General features: G+C 47.6%; 1 protein-coding gene across 2 annotated transcripts; it reads right to left on the reverse strand.

The window, feature by feature from the left end:
• Positions 1-241: 241 nt before the first annotated feature.
• Positions 242-3,857, reverse strand: pde12 (phosphodiesterase 12). Of its 2 annotated transcripts, XM_035797673.2 has the most exons (4): positions 3,665-3,857; positions 2,154-3,294; positions 1,961-2,039; positions 242-838 (listed from the first exon to the last, which is right to left on the reverse strand). In XM_035797673.2, exons 2-4 carry the CDS (start codon positions 3,288-3,290, stop codon positions 396-398), a joined length of 1,659 nt encoding a protein of 552 aa, XP_035653566.1. In that variant the 5' UTR covers positions 3,291-3,294; positions 3,665-3,857; the 3' UTR covers positions 242-395. The 2 variants fall into 2 exon arrangements, with proteins under 2 accessions (XP_035653566.1, XP_035653565.1); XM_035797672.2 differs by lacking the exon at positions 3,665-3,857 and having other exon boundaries at positions 2,154-3,658.
• Between the last annotated feature and the right edge of the window lie 13,778 nt (positions 3,858-17,635).

The raw sequence follows: 17,635 nt of genomic DNA on the forward strand, positions 1-17,635 counted from the left end.
GACACACTGTAGGGGCCCTGGTACAGAGACACACTGTAGGGGCCCTGGTACAGAGACAGACATGGTTTAGAGACACACTGTAGGGGCCCTGGTACAGAGACAGACATGGTATAGAGACACACTGTAGGGGCCCTGGTACAGAGACAGACATGGTTTAGAGACACACTGTAGGGGCCCTGGTACAGAGACAGACATGGTTTAGAGACACACTGTAGGGGCCCTGGTACAGAGACAGACATGGTATAGAGACACACTGTAGGGGCCCTGGTACAGAGACAGACATGGTTTAGAGACACACTGTAGGGGCCCTGGTACAGAGACACACTGTAGGGGCCCTGGTACAGAGACAGACATGGTTGATCAGCCACAGACTGCTGTAAACAGGAGGGAGAGCTTTACTTCCACTTGAGGTCACAGACCAGCGCTATGTGGTCAGAGGGGTGTGAGACGCTGGGGAGGGCCTGACAGGTAGTGACCTCCTGGTGGCTGGGCAGAGGGATCATCTGATCTACCTGCAGCACCCGCGGGTCCATGAAGATATAGTCCAGGCAGCCGTGGAAGCCCCCTACGTAGTTAGTATAGGCCGGCTCCCCGCAGGCGCTACTCAGCTGGAAAGGGTTGGAGACCTCCATGGGACAGAGCTCCTCCGGTCCGTTGGAGCTCCAGTCCGGGTGGGTGCTGTGCAGAACCCCCTGGCTCACCAGCTGGAAGACCCCCGAGGACGGAGTGCTGTTGAAGTCCCCGCAGAAGAGGAGCGAGGCGTCGGGGTAACTCTGGGTGATCACCTGCTGCAGCTGTTTCAGAGCTACTGCCATCTGGACCAGACGTACATTCCCACCTGTGGTGAGGACATAGAACTGTTAACGATGGAATATGGACTTGATTCACACTAGTGTGCCAACTCAAACTGTGATAGGTTGGCTTGGATGTTTAGTTTTCAGCATGGTTCCAGCAACTCAAACTGTGATAGGTTGGCTTGGATGTTTAGTTTTCAGCATGGTCCCAGCTCGGCTCAGTATGGTAGATGTAACCGTGCCAACCCAGTAGTGTGAAATAGGTCATGTTGTGCTGCATAGCAGGAAGGGGTTGTGCTTTATAGCACAACATGGGGCGGCAGCACCGTGGAAGCCCCTGCAGCGGTAGCCTAGGGGTTAGAGCGTTGGACTAGTAACCGGAAGGTTGCGAAGTTCAAACCCCGAGCTGACAAGGTACAAATCTGTTGTTCTGCCCCTGAACAAGGGAGTTAACCACACTGTTCCTAGACCGTCATTGTAAATAAGATTTTGTTCTTATCTAACTTGCCAAGTTAAATAAAAGATTTAAAAAATACCTAAGGCCCCGAGTTTGACCTCTGTTTTACCTCACCATGTTACTTGATGAGGAACACCTCTGGGCTCCTGTAACTAGTGTAGTAACACCTCTGGGCTCCTGTAACTAGTGTAGTAACACCTCTGGGCTCCTGTAACTAGTGTAGTAACACCTCTGGGCTCCTGTAACTAGTGTAGTAACACCTCTGGGCTCCTGTAACTAGTGTAGTAACACCTCTGGGCTGTAACTAGTGTAGTAACACCTCTGGGCTCCTGTAACTAGTGTAGTAACACCTCTGGGCTCCTGTAACTAGTGTAGTAACACCTCTGGGCTCCTGTAACTAGTGTAGTAACACCTCTGGGCTCCTGTAACTAGTGTAGTAACACCTCTGGGCTCCTGTAACTAGTGTAGTAACACCTCTGGGCTGTAACTAGTGTAGTAACACCTCTGGGCTCCTGTAACTAGTGTAGTAACACCTCTGGGCTCCTGTAACTAGTGTAGTAACACCTCTGGGCTCCTGTAACTAGTGTAGTAACACCTCTGGGCTCCTGTAACTAGTGTAGTAACACCTCTGGGCTCCTGTAACTAGTGTAGTAACACCTCTGGGCTGTAACTAGTGTAGTAACCTACTGCTGATAAAATAACACTTTACCTTTGGGATGCCAGTAGAGGTGGGTGTTGGCAACACAGATCTTCTTGGATGGATCGTTCAGACAGTGAAGGACACTCACCTAGAGAGGAGAACATAAGATCTTAGCCAATCAGAGCCAAACTGAGAGCCCAAAAGCAGATCCGCGAGGGCCTCGGATCCCAACCGGGAGCCAAAACACACCATATTACTGTACCTGTAGTGTGGTAGATCTCTGCATCACCTTCTCCTTCAAGGCAGGGTTGCTGTTCACTCTGTCCGACAGTTCTTCGTGGATAGGGTCTGACATCAGAGCTTCACTCAGCATGATGTCGTGTTGACTGAGCAGTTTAAACTTTGACCTCCTGTAGTAGGTGGCCAAACCTTCGTGCTGCTTCTCCTTAATCCTGAAGACCCCGTCGAAGCCGAACGCATCCAGGGCCGGAGACAGACTGTCGGAGAACACGTTCTTATCCACTTCCTGAAGGCAGATGACGTCAGCATTATAGCCGGACAGCTCTTTTTTTATCAGACTCTGCCGGTAGTCCAGTTCCAATGCGTAGGGAGTACAATAAGGGTACAGCACGGTTTTGGAGAGGTCTGTTTGTGCGTAAACGTCAGCTAAGATGTTGTATGACACTACTCTGACGGTCATGTCATCTGTGACCTTGTTGGTGTACATGTGTCTGTTGTCAAAGGTACAGGAACCGGGCCCTGCCTCGACTGTACCGGTGGTTACTAACTCATTGTCCATCCCACACCGTTTGCCGTCACCCGGCGTGCACGTCAGTTTAAGCTTGGAGCCAATGTCCATATTTGACGGGATGAACACACGTTCGCTCCCGGCCTCCGTCCAACCATTCTCTCCTCGATGCTCCTCATCACCTGCACCGGACTTGCTCTCCTTGAACCATTTAAACCGACAGTCTTTTAAATCCCCGAATTCTACCTTGAGCTTCGGGCACACGGGGAACCCGGCCAGTAGAGAAGCGGGCAGCTCTGCCGTAGTGAATGTGGGAGGGTTCCTCTCCACCGTGTACTTACGGTCACCCACGTGTAAGACTGCCCCATCCTGCCAGGCATCGGAGTTTAGAGCATCCTCTGCCACAAAGTCTCCGTTGTAGTACAGCCTGACCGCTGCAGCGGGCTCCTGGGCGTCTGTGGGCGCCCCTTTGTTTTTCTTGTATTTTTTAGCTTTGCCCTGGCCCTTGATGATACTGTTAGCGATCCGTGCCAGTGCTTTGCCTAGCTCCTCGGTCTGGTCCCTGAGCATGTGTTTGTTGCTCCCATCAAGGACGAAGGAAATAGTGAGTTTGGATTCCCACGGGACACATCTTACCACGGCTCGATCCATTCTCCTGTAAAACCGACAGATTATGTTGTAGTTACCCCTCGACGAGATGGGCACGGTGTTTCGGAGAAATAATCTGGAGGCGGTTGTCAAATAGTTTAACATAGGGCCTAGTGCATGAGTGGACAAATAGTCCGCTGTATGAATAACATGCTAGTGGAGCGAAAGCGGTGATCTGAAACGTCAAACGTCTCATTCACCAACCGAACAACCAGTAGCTTCCGTTTTCAGAGTAGCAGATTCGATTATGGTAATTGCATAAACTTGACTATGAACTTTAAATAGGGCTGAACATAGTGTATATTTTTTTAAACGACCATCTCATTCTTTACCACGACTTTATCACGTATTTCGATCATTTCCACGATAGTACTCACTGTTTTTCTCAACAACTTCTTCTTTTTAACTCCATGGTAAAACCTCTTCTAACATATGGCACATACTGCCACCTAGTGTAGACTAGGGGTGTTCTACAAACCTGTTCCGAGGGGAAGGTGTGTGGGTTTATTTGACATATAGTGGACACGTTGTTTTGGCAGCTAGAATTGTAGACAAACACACCCATCCCGTAATGAAAGTGGCGTTGGTGTAAACTCTAGCAGCTAGCAAATACCCTAACGCTAACTCCTCCTCCCCACTCCCAGACACTGTCCTCTTATTACGGGATGTGCTCGTTATTTATTTGATTACAGTGTTTGTCTACTACTTAATCTGGCAAAACAATGAGTAGAAAGTGCTGTCTCGTTCACATTACAAACTTCATAGGAGCTGAATCAGACAGACATCTGTCCCTGAACTCTATACACCACCTGACAGAGCCCTACACAGGTATTAATCTTTCTATGTGTTAAGTGTATTATAACTTGGTGATTTTATTGTGAATGGCAACAATTTCACACACCTTGTGGGTCTCGAATCCTGGTCTCCCTGCCCATAGACAGACCTGCTATCCACTGGTCCACTGGGGTGGCAGGTAGCTTAGTGGTCAGAGTGTAGAGGCGGCATGGTAGCCTAGTGGTTAGAGCGTTGGACTAGTAACTGGAAGGTTTCAAGATCCAATCCCTGAGCTGACAAATCTGTCGTTCTGCCCCTGAACAAGGCAGTTAACCCACTGTTCCTAGGCCGTCATTGAAAATAAGAATTTGTTATTTAACTGACTTGCCTAGTTAAATAAAGGTTAAAAAAACTGGTCCATTATTGTGTATCATTTTTGGGAGAGGAACCGAACAGGCCTACCTAAGCAAATCAAATGTTATTTGTCACATGCGCCGAATACAACACGTGTAGATTTTACCGTGAAATGCTGACTGACGACCCCTTAACCAACAATGCAGAGTTAAAAAGTAAGAGAAGATTAGCAAATAAAAAAGAGGATTTATACTGAACAAAAATATCAACATAACATGCAGAAATTTCAGAGGTTTTAAGGAGTTACAGTTAATAAGAGGAAATCAGTCAATTTACATACATTTATTTGGCCCTAATCACATGACTAGGCAGGGGCACAGCCATGGGTGGCCTGGGAGGGCAAAGGCCCACCTACTTGGGAACCAGGCCCACCCACTGGGGAGCCATGCCCAGCCACAGACAGAAATACATCTGTTTCATCAGGTGGCTGGTCTCAGACGATCCCGCAGGTGAAGAAGCTGAATGTGGAGATCCTGGGCTGGTGTGGTTACATGTGGTCTGCGGTTGTAAGGCTGGCTGGTCATACTGCCAAACAACATTGAAGGCAGCTTATGGTAGATAAATGTACTTCAAATGATCTGGCAACAGCTCTGGGGGGACATTCCTGCAGTCAGCATGCCAATTGGACGTTCCCTCAAAATTTGAGACATCTGTAGCATTGTGTTGTGTGACAAAACTGAACATTTTAGAGTGGCTTGTTATTGTCCCCAGCACAAGGTGCACCTGTGCAGTTTAATCAGCTTCTTGATATGCCACACCTGTCAGTCAAGTGGATGGATTATTTTGGCAAAGGAGAAATGCTCACTAACAGGGATGTAAACAAATTTGTGCACAACATTTGAGATAAGCTTTTTGTGTGTATGGAACATTTCTGGGATCTTTTATTTCAGCTCATGAAACAGGGGACCAACACTTTACATGTTGTGTTTATATTTTTGTTCAGTATATTAACACAATAAAAAACAATAATGAGGCTATATACAGGAAGTACCAGTACTGAGTCAATGTGCAGTGGTACCAGGTAGTAATGAGGCTATATACAGGGGGTTCCAGTACTGAATCAATGTGCAGGGTACCAGGTAGTAATGAGGTTATATACAGGAAGTACCAGTACTGAATCAATGTGCAGGGGTACCAGGTAGTAATGAGGCTATATACAGGGGGTTCCAGTACTGAGTCAATATGCAGGGGTACCAGGTAGTAATGAGGCTATATACAGGAAGTACCAGTACTGAGTCAATGTGCAGGGGTACCAGGTAGTAATGAGGCTATATACAGGGGGTTCCAGTACTGAATCAATATGCAGGGGTACCAGGTAGTAATGAGGCTATATACAGGGGGTTCCAGTACTGAGTACTGAGTCAATGGCGTTGGCTTAGTTCTGATTCCTGTGACGAAGGATATTTGATCGGAGAAACCTGCATGATGTACAAAGTGTTTGTCTCATTACATTTTCATCCATATTATCTCCAGCCTGTAGGCTACAGAAAAGGCTACAAACTCTTTCTATCATATCCTATATCTGCTACATGATTTATTTATTCTAGATTGGTGGTTTTATGTGTTGTTGTTGGAGGTGCGTCTTGGTCAGTTTAGCTCAGAAAATGCCGCCCTCGTCAATCTTCCGCCATAGAGGGCCGACCGTGGTCAAGATGCTCTCAATGGTAAAGCAGAAGCACTTTTTTAGGATCTGAGGACCCAAATCTTTTCAGCCTCCTGTGGGGGAAGAGGTGTTGTCGTGTCCTCTTCCCTACTGTGTTGGTGTGTTTGGACCATGATAGGTCTTTAGTGACGTGGACACCGAGGAACTTGAATCTCTCAACCCGCTCCACTCCGTCCCAGTCGATGTGAATGGTGGCATGCTCGAACCTCTGTTTCCTGTTGTCCACGATCAGCTCCTTTGTCTTGCTGACGTTGAGGGAGAGGTTGTCCTGGCACCACACTGCCAGGTCTCTGTCCTCCTTCCTATAGGCTGTCTCATCGTCGGGAGTGATCAGGCCTACCCCCGTCGCATCGTCGGAAACTCAATGATGGTGTTGGAGTCATGGGTGAATAAGGAGTACAGGAGGGGACTAAGCACCCACCCCTGAGGGGCCCCCGTGTTGAGGGTCAGCATGGCCGATGTGTTGTTACTTACCCTCACCACCTGGGGGCGGCCCGTCAGGAAGTCCAGGGTCCAGTTGCAGAGGGAGGTGTTTAATCACAGGGTCCTTAGCTTAGTGATGAGCTATGAGGGCACTATGGTGTTGAACGCTGAGCTGCAGGCAATGAAAAGCATTCTCACATTCTCACTCCTTTTGTCCAGGTGTGAAAGGGCAGTGTGGAGTGCAATAGAGATTGCGTCATCTATGGGTCTGTTGGGGCAGTATGCGAATTAGAGGGGGTCCAGGGTGTCTGGGATTATATTTTTGATGTGAGCCATGACCAACCTTTCAAAGCATTTCATTGCTACAGATGTGAGTGCTACTTGTCGATGGTCATTTAGACAGGTTACTTTGGCATTCTTTGGCACAGGGACTATGGTGGCCTGCTTGAAACATGTAGGTATTAAAGACTGGGTCAGGGAGAGGTTGAAAATGTCAGTGAAGACACTTGCCAGGTGGTCAGCGCATGCTCTCAGTACACATCCTGGTAATCCATCTGGCCCTGCGGCCTTGTGAATGTTAACATTTTTTAAAAGTCGTACTCACATCGGCAATGGACAGTGTGATCACACAGTCGTCCAGAACAGCTGGTGCTCTCTTGCATGGTTCAGTGTTGTTTGCCTCGAAACGAGCATAGAAGGTATTTAACTCGTCTGGTTGGCTCGCGTCACTGGAAAGCTCGCGGCTGGGTTTCCCTTTGTAATCTGTGATAGTTTGCAGGCCCTGCCACATCTGACAAGCATTAGAGCCGGTGTAGTAGAATTCAATCTTGGTCTTGTATTGACGCTTTGCCTGTTCGATGATTCGTCGAGGGCGAAGCGGGATTTCTTTTGCATCTGGATTAATGTCCCGCTCCTTGAAAGTGGCAGCTCTAGCCTTTTAGCTCAGTGCAGATGTTGCCTGTAATCCATGGCTTCTGGTTGGGATATGTACAGTGCCTTCAGAAAGTATTCATACCCCTTAAATTATTCCACATTTTGTTGTGTTACAGCCTGAATTAAAAATGCATAAAAATAAAAAATCACACCCATCTAAACACAATAACCCCATAATGACAAAGGGAAAACATATTTTGAGAATTATTTTCAAATGTATTGAAAATGAAATACAGAAATATCTCATTTACATAAGTATTCACACCCCTGAATCAATACATGTTAGAATCACCTTTGGCAGCGATTACAGCTGTGAGTCTTTCTGGGTATGTTTCTAAGAGCTTTGTACAACTGGATTGTACAATATTATTTTTTAAATTCTTCAAGCTTTGTCACATTTTTTTCAGTACTACTCCAGTGCCTTGTTTCAAACAGGAAGCATGTTTCAGAAATGTTTTTATTCTGTACAGGCTTCCTTCTAATCCCTCCATCATTTATATTATTATTGTGGAGTAACTACAGTGTTGTTGGTCCATCCTCAGTTTTCTCCTGTCACAGCTATTCAACTCTGTAACTGTTTTAAAGTCACCGTTGAAATCCCTGAGCGGTTTCCTTCCTCTCCAGCAACTGAGTTAGGAAGGACGCCTGTATCTTTGTAGTGACTGGGTGTATTAATACACCATTCAAAGTGTAATTAATTACTTCACCAAGCTCAAAGGGATATTCAATGTCTGCTGTTTTTATTTGTACCCATCTACCAATAGGGGCCCTTCTTTGCGAGTCATTTGAAAACGTCCCTGGTCTTTGTGGTTGAATCTGTGTTTGAAAGGGATCTTACAATTATCTGTATGTGTGGAGTACAGAGATGATGTTGTCATTTAGAAATCATGTTAAACACTATTATTGAACACAGAGTGAGTCCATACAACTTATTATGTGACTTGTTAAGCACATTTTTACTCCTGAACTTATTTAGGATTGCCATAACAAGGAGTTGAATACTTGACTCAAGACATTTCAGCTTTTATTTTTTTTATTAATATGTAAACAGTTTTTGAAACATACTTCCACTTTGACATTATGGAGCACTGTGTGTGTGACACAAACTCTCAATGTAAAACACATTTGAACTACAGGCTGTAACACAACAACATGTGGAAAAAGTTAAGGGGTGTGAATACTTTCTGGAGACACTGGTCACGACTGTGGGGACGACTTGGGGACGACTCTCTCTCTGTCTGTCTGTCTCTGTCTGTCTCTCTGTCTCTCTCTCTCTCTCTCTGTCTGTCTCTCTCTCTCTCTCTCTCTCTCTCTCTCTCTCTCTCTCTCTCTCTCTCTCTCTCTCTCTCTCTCTCTCTCTCTCTCTCTCTCTCTGTCTCTCTCTCTCTCTCTCTCTCTCTCTCTGTCTCTGTCTCTGTCTCTGTCTCTGTCTCTGTCTGTCTCTGTCTCGCTCTCTCTCTCTCTGTCTCTCTCTCTCTCTCTCTGTCTGGCTGGCTGCTGCTGCATTCTGGTTAATAGAGTCACCTGGCTGCTGCATTCTGGTAAATAGAGTCACTTGGCTGCTGCATTCTGGTTAATAGAGTCACCTGGCTGCTGCATTCTGGTTAATAGAGTCACCTGGCTGCTGCATTCTGGTAAATAGAGTCACCTGGCTGCTGCATTCTGGTAAATAGAGTCACCTGGCTGCTGCATTCTGGTTAATAGAGTCACCTGGCTGCTGCATTCTGGTTAATAGAGTCACCTGGTTGCTGCATTCTGGTAAATAGAGTCACCTGGCTGCTGCATTCTGGTTAATAGAGTCACCTGGCTGCTGCATTCTGGTTAATAGAGTCACCTGGCTGCTGCATTCTGGTTAATAGAGTCACCTGGCTGCTGCATTCTGGTTAATAGTCACCTGGCTGCTGCATTCTGGTAAATAGAGTCACCTGGCTGCTGCATTCTGGTTAATAGAGTCACCTGGCTGCTGCATTCTGGTAAATAGAGTCACCTGGCTGCTGCATTCTGGTAAATAGAGTCACCTGGCTGCTGCATTCTGGTTAATAGAGTCACCTGGCTGCTGCATTCTGGTTAATAGAGTCACCTGGTTGCTGCATTCTGGTAAATAGAGTCACCTGGCTGCTGCATTCTGGTTAATAGAGTCACCTGGCTGCTGCATTCTGGTTAATAGAGTCACCTGGCTGCTGCATTCTGGTTAATAGAGTCACCTGGCTGCTGCATTCTGGTTAATAGTCACCTGGCTGCTGCATTCTGGTAAATAGAGTCACCTGGCTGCTGCATTCTGGTTAATAGAGTCACCTGGCTGCTGCATTCTGGTTAATAGAGTCACCTGGCTGCTGCATTCTGGTTAATAGAGTCACCTGGCTGCTGCATTCGACCCCTGTGGTACCAGTACCGACCCCCTGTGGTACCAGTACCGACCCCCTGTGGTACCAGTACCGACCCCTGTGGTACCAGTACCGATCCCTGTGGTACCAGTACCGACCCCCTGTGGTACCAGTACCGACCCCTGTGGTACCAGTACCGACCCCGTGGGAACCAGTACCGACCCCTGTGGTACCAGTACCGACCCCTGTGGTACCAGTACCGATCCCTGTGGTACCAGTACCGATCCCTGTGGTACCAGTACCGACCCCGTGGGAACCAGTACCGACCCCTGTGGTACCAGTACCGACCCCTGTGGTACCAGTACCGACCCCCTGTGGTACCAGTACCGACCCCTGTGGTACCAGTACCGACCCCCTGTGGTACCAGTACAGACCCCTGTGGTACCAGTACCGACCCCCTGTGGTACCAGTACAGACCCCTGTGGTACCAGTACAGACCCCTGTGGTACCAGTACCGACCCCTGTGGTACCAGTACCGACCCCTGTGGTACCAGTACAGACCCCTGTGGTACCAGTACAGACCCCTGTGGTACCAGTACCGATCCCTGTGGTACCAGTACAGACCCCTGTGGTACCAGTACCGACCCCTGTGGTACCAGTACCGATCCCTGTGGTACCAGTACCGACCCCGTGGGAACCAGTACCGACCCCTGTGGTACCAGTACCGACCCCCTGTGGTACCAGTACCGACCCCCTGTGGTACCAGTACCGACCCCTGTGGTACCAGTACAGACCCCTGTGGTACCAGTACAGACCCCTGTGGTACCAGTACCGACCCCTGTGGTACCAGTACAGACCCCGTGGGAACCAGTACCGACCCCTGTGGTACCAGTACCGACCCCTGTGGTACCAGTACCGATCCCTGTGGTACCAGTACCGATCCCTGTGGTACCAGTACCGACCCCGTGGGAACCAGTACCGACCCCTGTGGTACCAGTACCGACCCCTGTGGTACCAGTACCGAACCCCTGTGGTACCAGTACCGACCCCTGTGGTACCAGTACCGACCCCCTGTGGTACCAGTACAGACCCCTGTGGTACCAGTACCGACCCCTGTGGTACCAGTACCGATCCCTGTGGTACCAGTACGGACCCCGTGGGAACCAGTACCGACCCCTGTGGTACCAGTACCGACCCCTGTGGTACCAGTACCGACCCCTGTGGTACCAGTACCGACCCCCTGTGGTACCAGTACAGACCCCTGTGGTACCAGTACAGACCCCTGTGGTACCAGTACCGACCCCTGTGGTACCAGTACAGACCCCTGTGGTACCAGTACAGACCCCTGTGGTACCAGTACCGATCCCTGTGGTACCAGTACAGACCCCTGTGGTACCAGTACCGACCCCTGTGGTACCAGTACCGATCCCTGTGGTACCAGTACAGACCCCTGTGGTACCAGTACCGACCCCTGTGGTACCAGTACCGACCCCCTGTGGTACCAGTACCGACCCCTGTGGTACCAGTACCGACCCCGTGGGAACCAGTACCGACCCCTGTGGTACCAGTACCGACCCCTGTGGTACCAGTACCGATCCCTGTGGTACCAGTACCGATCCCTGTGGTACCAGTACCGACCCCTGTGGTACCAGTACCGATCCCTGTGGTACCAGTACCGACCCCGTGGGAACCAGTACCGACCCCTGTGGTACCAGTACCGACCCCCTGTGGTACCAGTACCGACCCCTGTGGTACCAGTACCGACCCCCTGTGGTACCAGTACAGACCCCTGTGGTACCAGTACAGACCCCTGTGGTACCAGTACCGACCCCCTGTGGTACCAGTACAGACCCCTGTGGTACCAGTACAGACCCCTGTGGTACCAGTACCGACCCCTGTGGTACCAGTACCGACCCCTGTGGTACCAGTACAGACCCCTGTGGTACCAGTACAGACCCCTGTGGTACCAGTACCGATCCCTGTGGTACCAGTACAGACCCCTGTGGTACCAGTACCGATCCCTGTGGTACCAGTACCGATCCCTGTGGGAACCAGTACCGACCCCTGTGGTACCAGTACCGACCCCTGTGGTACCAGTACCGACCCCCTGTGGTACCAGTACCGACCCCTGTGGTACCAGTACAGACCCCTGTGGTACCAGTACCGATCCCTGTGGTACCAGTACAGACCCCTGTGGTACCAGTACCGACCCCTGTGGTACCAGTACTGACCCCTGTGGTACCAGTACCGACCCCTGTGGTACCAGTACAGACCCCTGTGGTACCAGTACCGACCCCCTGTGGTACCAGTACCGACCCCCTGTGGTACCAGTACAGACCCCTGTGGTACCAGTACCGATCCCTGTGGTACCAGTACCGACCCCGTGGGAACCAGTACCGACCCCTGTGGTACCAGTACCGACCCCCTGTGGTACCAGTACCGACCCCCTGTGGTACCAGTACCGACCCCCTGTGGTACCAGTACCGACCCCCTGTGGTACCAGTACAGACCCCTGTGGTACCAGTACAGACCCCTGTGGTACCAGTACCGACCCCTGTGGTACCAGTACAGACCCCTGTGGTACCAGTACAGACCCCTGTGGTACCAGTACCGATCCCTGTGGTACCAGTACAGACCCCTGTGGTACCAGTAGCGACCCCTGTGGTACCAGTACCGATCCCTGTGGTACCAGTACAGACCCCTGTGGTACCAGTACCGACCCCTGTGGTACCAGTACCGACCCCTGTGGTACCAGTACAGACCCCTGTGGTACCAGTACCGATCCCTGTGGTACCAGTACCGACCCCTGTGGTACCAGCACCGACCCCTGTGGTACCAGCACCGACCCCTGTGGTACCAGTACCGATCCCTGTGGTACCAGTACCGACCCCTGTGGTACCAGTACAGACCCCTGTGGTACCAGTACCGACCCCTGTGGTACCAGTACCGACCCCTGTGGTACCAGTACAGACCCCTGTGGTACCAGTACAGACCCCTGTGGTACACCTTTAGTAATATTGAAGAAACTAGACTTGACAAAATCAGAAATCATACAACGTGTCCTATCTGACAGATAGTTCTCAAACCACCATCAGACAGATGTCTGATCCAGGCCTATTTCAGACAACCTTTGAATGAATAGAGAATGGTTGACATTGTCGAAGGCCTTGGAAAGGTCTATAAATAAGACAGCACAATGATTTTTATGATCTAAGCAATTTAACACATCATCTAAAACAAGCTTAGCAGCTGAAATGGACTAAAACCAAATTGGTGCACATTTAGAATAGAATAGAATGCCAAGTTTAAAAAAAAGTTCTTAGCTGACAGTTGGCCAGAGATTCTAATACTTTGGAAAGGCAAGATGACTTGGAAATGGGATGGTAGTTATCTAAGTCCGAAGGATCTCCTCCTTTTTGTAGGGGAGGACATGTGCTACTTTCTAGATCTTAGGGATAACACCAGAAACAATTTTCAAGTAAAACATATATAATCAATGATTCTGCAATAAGTGGGGCAGAGAGCTGCAGTAAGAAGGGATCAAGATAATCAATGGATTATGGATTTTTTTAATTGATTTTTTTTTAGCAAGGTACTTAGTACATCATAGATATAACATTGTTGAAATGAAGATAAAGGCTGTGTATCTGAAAAATCTATGAATGATTCGTTCTTTGCTGTAATTTTCAGAAACTATTTTTTTCAAAAAGGTTGCCAGCTGAGGCAAAATGGTTATTATAAATGCACCACAAATGTCAATTTGGACTATTATGGGACCAGCTAGGGAAACATGGGTGGAGTATTGTTAATTTGACTAAACCGGGAAAAAGGAGCGTGGGATGTCTCGCCTCCTCTTCCGTCTCTTGTGGTCGCAGCTGAAATGACGTTCTACCGAGTGAAGGACAGTACCGCCACATGACCAGCAGATGGCAGTGCTAATTCTGTCTTGTCAAGTCCATTATTGGCCTCTACAGTGGATGTAGATTTGCATAGGTCAAGAGCATGGACATACAGTATATTATTATTGTTGTTTAAACATATTGTTCATGCACAGGTACGGATGGGAAATAGTTTATAGGTCCTGGATGGGAAATAGATTATAGGTCCTGGATGGGAAATAGTTTATAGGTCCGAGATGGGAAATAGTTTATAGGTCCTGGATGGGAAATAGTTTATAGGTCCTGGATGGGAAATAGTTTATAGGTCCTGGATGGGAAATAGTTTATAGGTCCGAGATGGGAAATAGTTTATAGGTCCTGGATGGGAAATAGTTTATAGGTCCTGGATGGGAAATAGTTTATAGGTCCTGGATGGGAAATAGTTTATAGGTCCGAGATGGGAAATAGTTTATAGGTCCTGGATGGGAAATAGTTTATAGGTCCTGGATGGGAAATAGTTTATAGGTCCTGGATGGGAAATAGTTTATAGGTCCTGGATGGTAAATAGTTTATAGGTCCTGGATGGGAAATAGTTTATAGGTCCTGGATGGGAAATAGTTTATAGGTCCTGGATGGGAAATAGTTTATAGGTCCTGGATGGGAAATAGTTTATAGGTCCTGGATGGGAAATAGTTTATAGGTCCTGGATGGGAAATAGTTTATAGGTCCTGGATGGGAAATAGTTTATAGGTCCTGGATGGGAAATAGTTTATAGGTCCTGGATGGGAAATAGTTTATAGGTCCTGGATGGGAAATAGTTTATAGGTCCTGGATGGGAAATAGTTTATAGGTCCTGGATGGGAAATAGTTTATAGGTCCTGGATGGGAAATAGTTTATAGGTCCTGGATGGGAAATAGTTTATAGGTCCTGGATGGGAAATAGTTTATAGGTCCTGGATGGGAAATAGTTTATAGGTCCTGGATGGGAAATAGTTTATAGGTCCTGGATGGGAAATAGTTTATAGGTCCTGGATGGGAAATAGTTTATAGGTCCGAGATGGGAAATAGTTTATAGGTCCTGGATGGGAAATAGTTTATAGGTCCTGGATGGGAAATAGTTTATAGGTCCTGGATGGGAAATAGTTTATAGGTCCGAGATGGGAAATAGTTTATAGGTCCTGGATGGGAAATAGTTTATAGGTCCTGGATGGGAAATAGTTTATAGGTCCTGGATGGGAAATAGTTTATAGGTCCGAGATGGGAAATATTTTATAGGTCCTGGATGGGAAATAGTTTATAGGTCCTGGATGGGAAATAGTTTATAGGTCCTGGATGGGAAATAGTTTATAGGTCCTGGATGGTAAATAGTTTATAGGTCCTGGATGGTAAATAGTTTATAGGTCCTGGATGGGAAATAGTTTATAGGTCCTGAATGGGAAATAGTTTATAGGTCCTGGATGGGAAATAGTTTATAGGTCCTGGATGGGAAATAGTTTATAGGTCCGAGATGGGAAATAGTTTATAGGTCCTGGATGGGAAATAGTTTATAGGTCCTGGATGGGAAATAGTTTATAGGTCCAGGATGGGAAATAGTTTATAGGTCCTGGATGGGAAATAGTTTATAGGTCCTGGATGGGAAATAGTTTATAGGTCCTGGATGGGAAATAGTTTATAGGTCCTGGATGGGAAATAGTTTATAGGTCCTGGATGGGAAATAGTTTATAGGTCCTGGATGGGAAATAGTTTATAGGTCCTGGATGGGAAATAGTTTATAGGTCCTGAATGGGAAATAGTTTATAGGTCCTGGATGGGAAATAGTTTATAGGTCCTGGATGGGAAATAGTTTATAGGTCCGAGATGGGAAATAGTTTATAGGTCCTGGATGGGAAATAGTTTATAGGTCCTGAATGGGAAATAGTTTATAGGTCCTGGATGGGAAATAGTTTATAGGTCCTGGATGGGAAATAGTTTATAGGTCCGAGATGGGAAATAGTTTATAGGTCCTGGATGGGAAATAGTTTATAGGTCCGAGATGGGAAATAGTTTATAGGTCCTGGATGGGAAATAGTTTATAGGTCCTGGATGGGAAATAGTTTATAGGTCCTGGATGGGAAATAGTTTATAGGTCCGAGATGGGAAATAGTTTATAGGTCCGAGATGGGAAATAGTTTATAGGTCCTGGATGGGAAATAGTTTATAGGTCCTGGATGGGAAATAGTTTATAGGTCCTGGATGGGAAATAGTTTATAGGTCCTGGATGGGAAATAGTTTATAGGTCCTGGATGGGAAATAGTTTATAGGTCCTGGATGGGAAATAGTTTATAGGTCCTGGATGGGAAATAGTTTATAGGTCCTGGATGGGAAATAGTTTGTACTTCCTGCAGGGGGAATGCAGGTGCATGTCCCACAAAAAAAAAACGCAACAAAGCTCCTATGCAAAAACCCTTACTAATCTTAGCGTCGTCTAGTAGCCTACTGACATTAAAATCATGATTCAGAAATGAGGGAGAGAGATTTTAATTACAGAAGAGCGGATTCACTTTTTCAACGCTAGTTAAGTCGTTTTATTCCCAGTTATCATGTTTCACATTGAATGTATTAACTACAAAAAGGTAAGACGTTTTAAATGTTTTATTCTGGTGCCGCTCTGCAGTCACAAGCTTGGGTTAACTTCCGGCGCCGACTGAGATGGCCGCCTCGCTTCGCGTTCCTAGGAAACTATGCAGTTTTTTGTTTTTTTACGTGTTATTTCTTACATTAGTACCCCAGGTCATCTTAGGTTTCATTACATACAGTCGAGAAGAACTACTGAATATAAGATCAGCGTCAACTCACCATCAGTACGACCAAGAATATGTTTTCCGCGACGCGGATCCTGTGTTCTGCCTTTCAAACAGGACAACGGAATGGATCGCTTGCAGCGACCCAAGGAAACGACTACGAAAAAGAGGGAAACGCGGCGGTGTTCTGGTCAGACTCCGAAAAAGGGCACATCGCGCACCACTTCCCAGTATTCTTCTTGCCAATGTCCAGTCTCTCGACAACAAGGTTGATGAAATCCGAGCAAGGGTGGCATTCCAGAGGGACATCAGAGACTGTAACGTTCTTTGCTTTACGGAAACATGGCTTACTGGGAAGACGCTATCCAGGGCGGTACAGCCAACGGGTTTCTCCACGCATCGCGCGGACAGAAACAAACATCTCTCTGGTAAGAAGAGTGGCGGGGGCGTATGCCTCATGACTAACGGGACATGGTGTGATGAAGGAAACATACAGGAACTCAAATCCTTCTGTTCACCTGATTTAGAATTCCTCACAATCAAATGTAGACCGCATTATCTTCCAAGAGAATTCTCTTCGATTATAATCACAGCCGTATATATCCCCCCAAGCAGACACATCGATGGCTCTGAACGAACTTTATTTAACTCTTTGCAAACTGGAAACCATTTATCCGGAGGCTGCATTCATTGTAGCTGGGGATTTTAACAAAGCCAATCTGAAAACAAGACTCCCTAAATTTTATCAGCATATCGATTGCGCAACCAGGGGTGGTAAAACCTTGGATCATTGTTACTCTAACTTCCGCGACGCATATAAGGCCCTGCCCCGCCCCCTTTCGGAAAAGCTGACCACGACTCCATTTTGCTGATCCCTGCCTACAGGCAGAAATTAAAACAAGAGGCTCCCACGCTGAGGTCTGTCCAACGCTGGTCCGACCAAGCTGACTCCACACTCCAAGACTGCTTCCATCACGTGGACTGGGACATGTTTCGTATTGCGTCAGATGGGAATATTGACGAATACGCTGATTCGGTGTGCGAGTTCATTAGAACGTGCGTCGAAGATGTCGTTCCCATAGCAACGATAAAAACATTCCCTAACCAGAAACCGTGGATTGATGGCAGCATTCGCGTGAAACTGAAAGCGCGTACCACT

The sequence above is a fragment of the Oncorhynchus keta genome, chromosome 21, assembly GCF_023373465.1.
Source record: "Oncorhynchus keta strain PuntledgeMale-10-30-2019 chromosome 21, Oket_V2, whole genome shotgun sequence".
Lineage (NCBI taxonomy): Eukaryota > Metazoa > Chordata > Actinopteri > Salmoniformes > Salmonidae > Oncorhynchus > Oncorhynchus keta.

What these genes read in the sequence shown, in the direction of transcription:
- pde12 (XM_035797672.2), bottom strand. Translation starts at nt 3,392, where the DNA reads ATGTTAAACTATTTGACAACCGCCTCCAGATTATTTCTCCGAAACACC. An exon ending in AGAGATCTACCACACTACAG is followed by an intron (nt 2,040 to 2,153) that starts GTACAGTAATAT and finishes TCTCCTCTCTAG; the next exon opens with GTGAGTGTCCTTCACTGTCT. An exon ending in CCTCTACTGGCATCCCAAAG is followed by an intron (nt 839 to 1,960) that starts GTAAAGTGTTAT and finishes TCCTCACCACAG; the next exon opens with GTGGGAATGTACGTCTGGTC.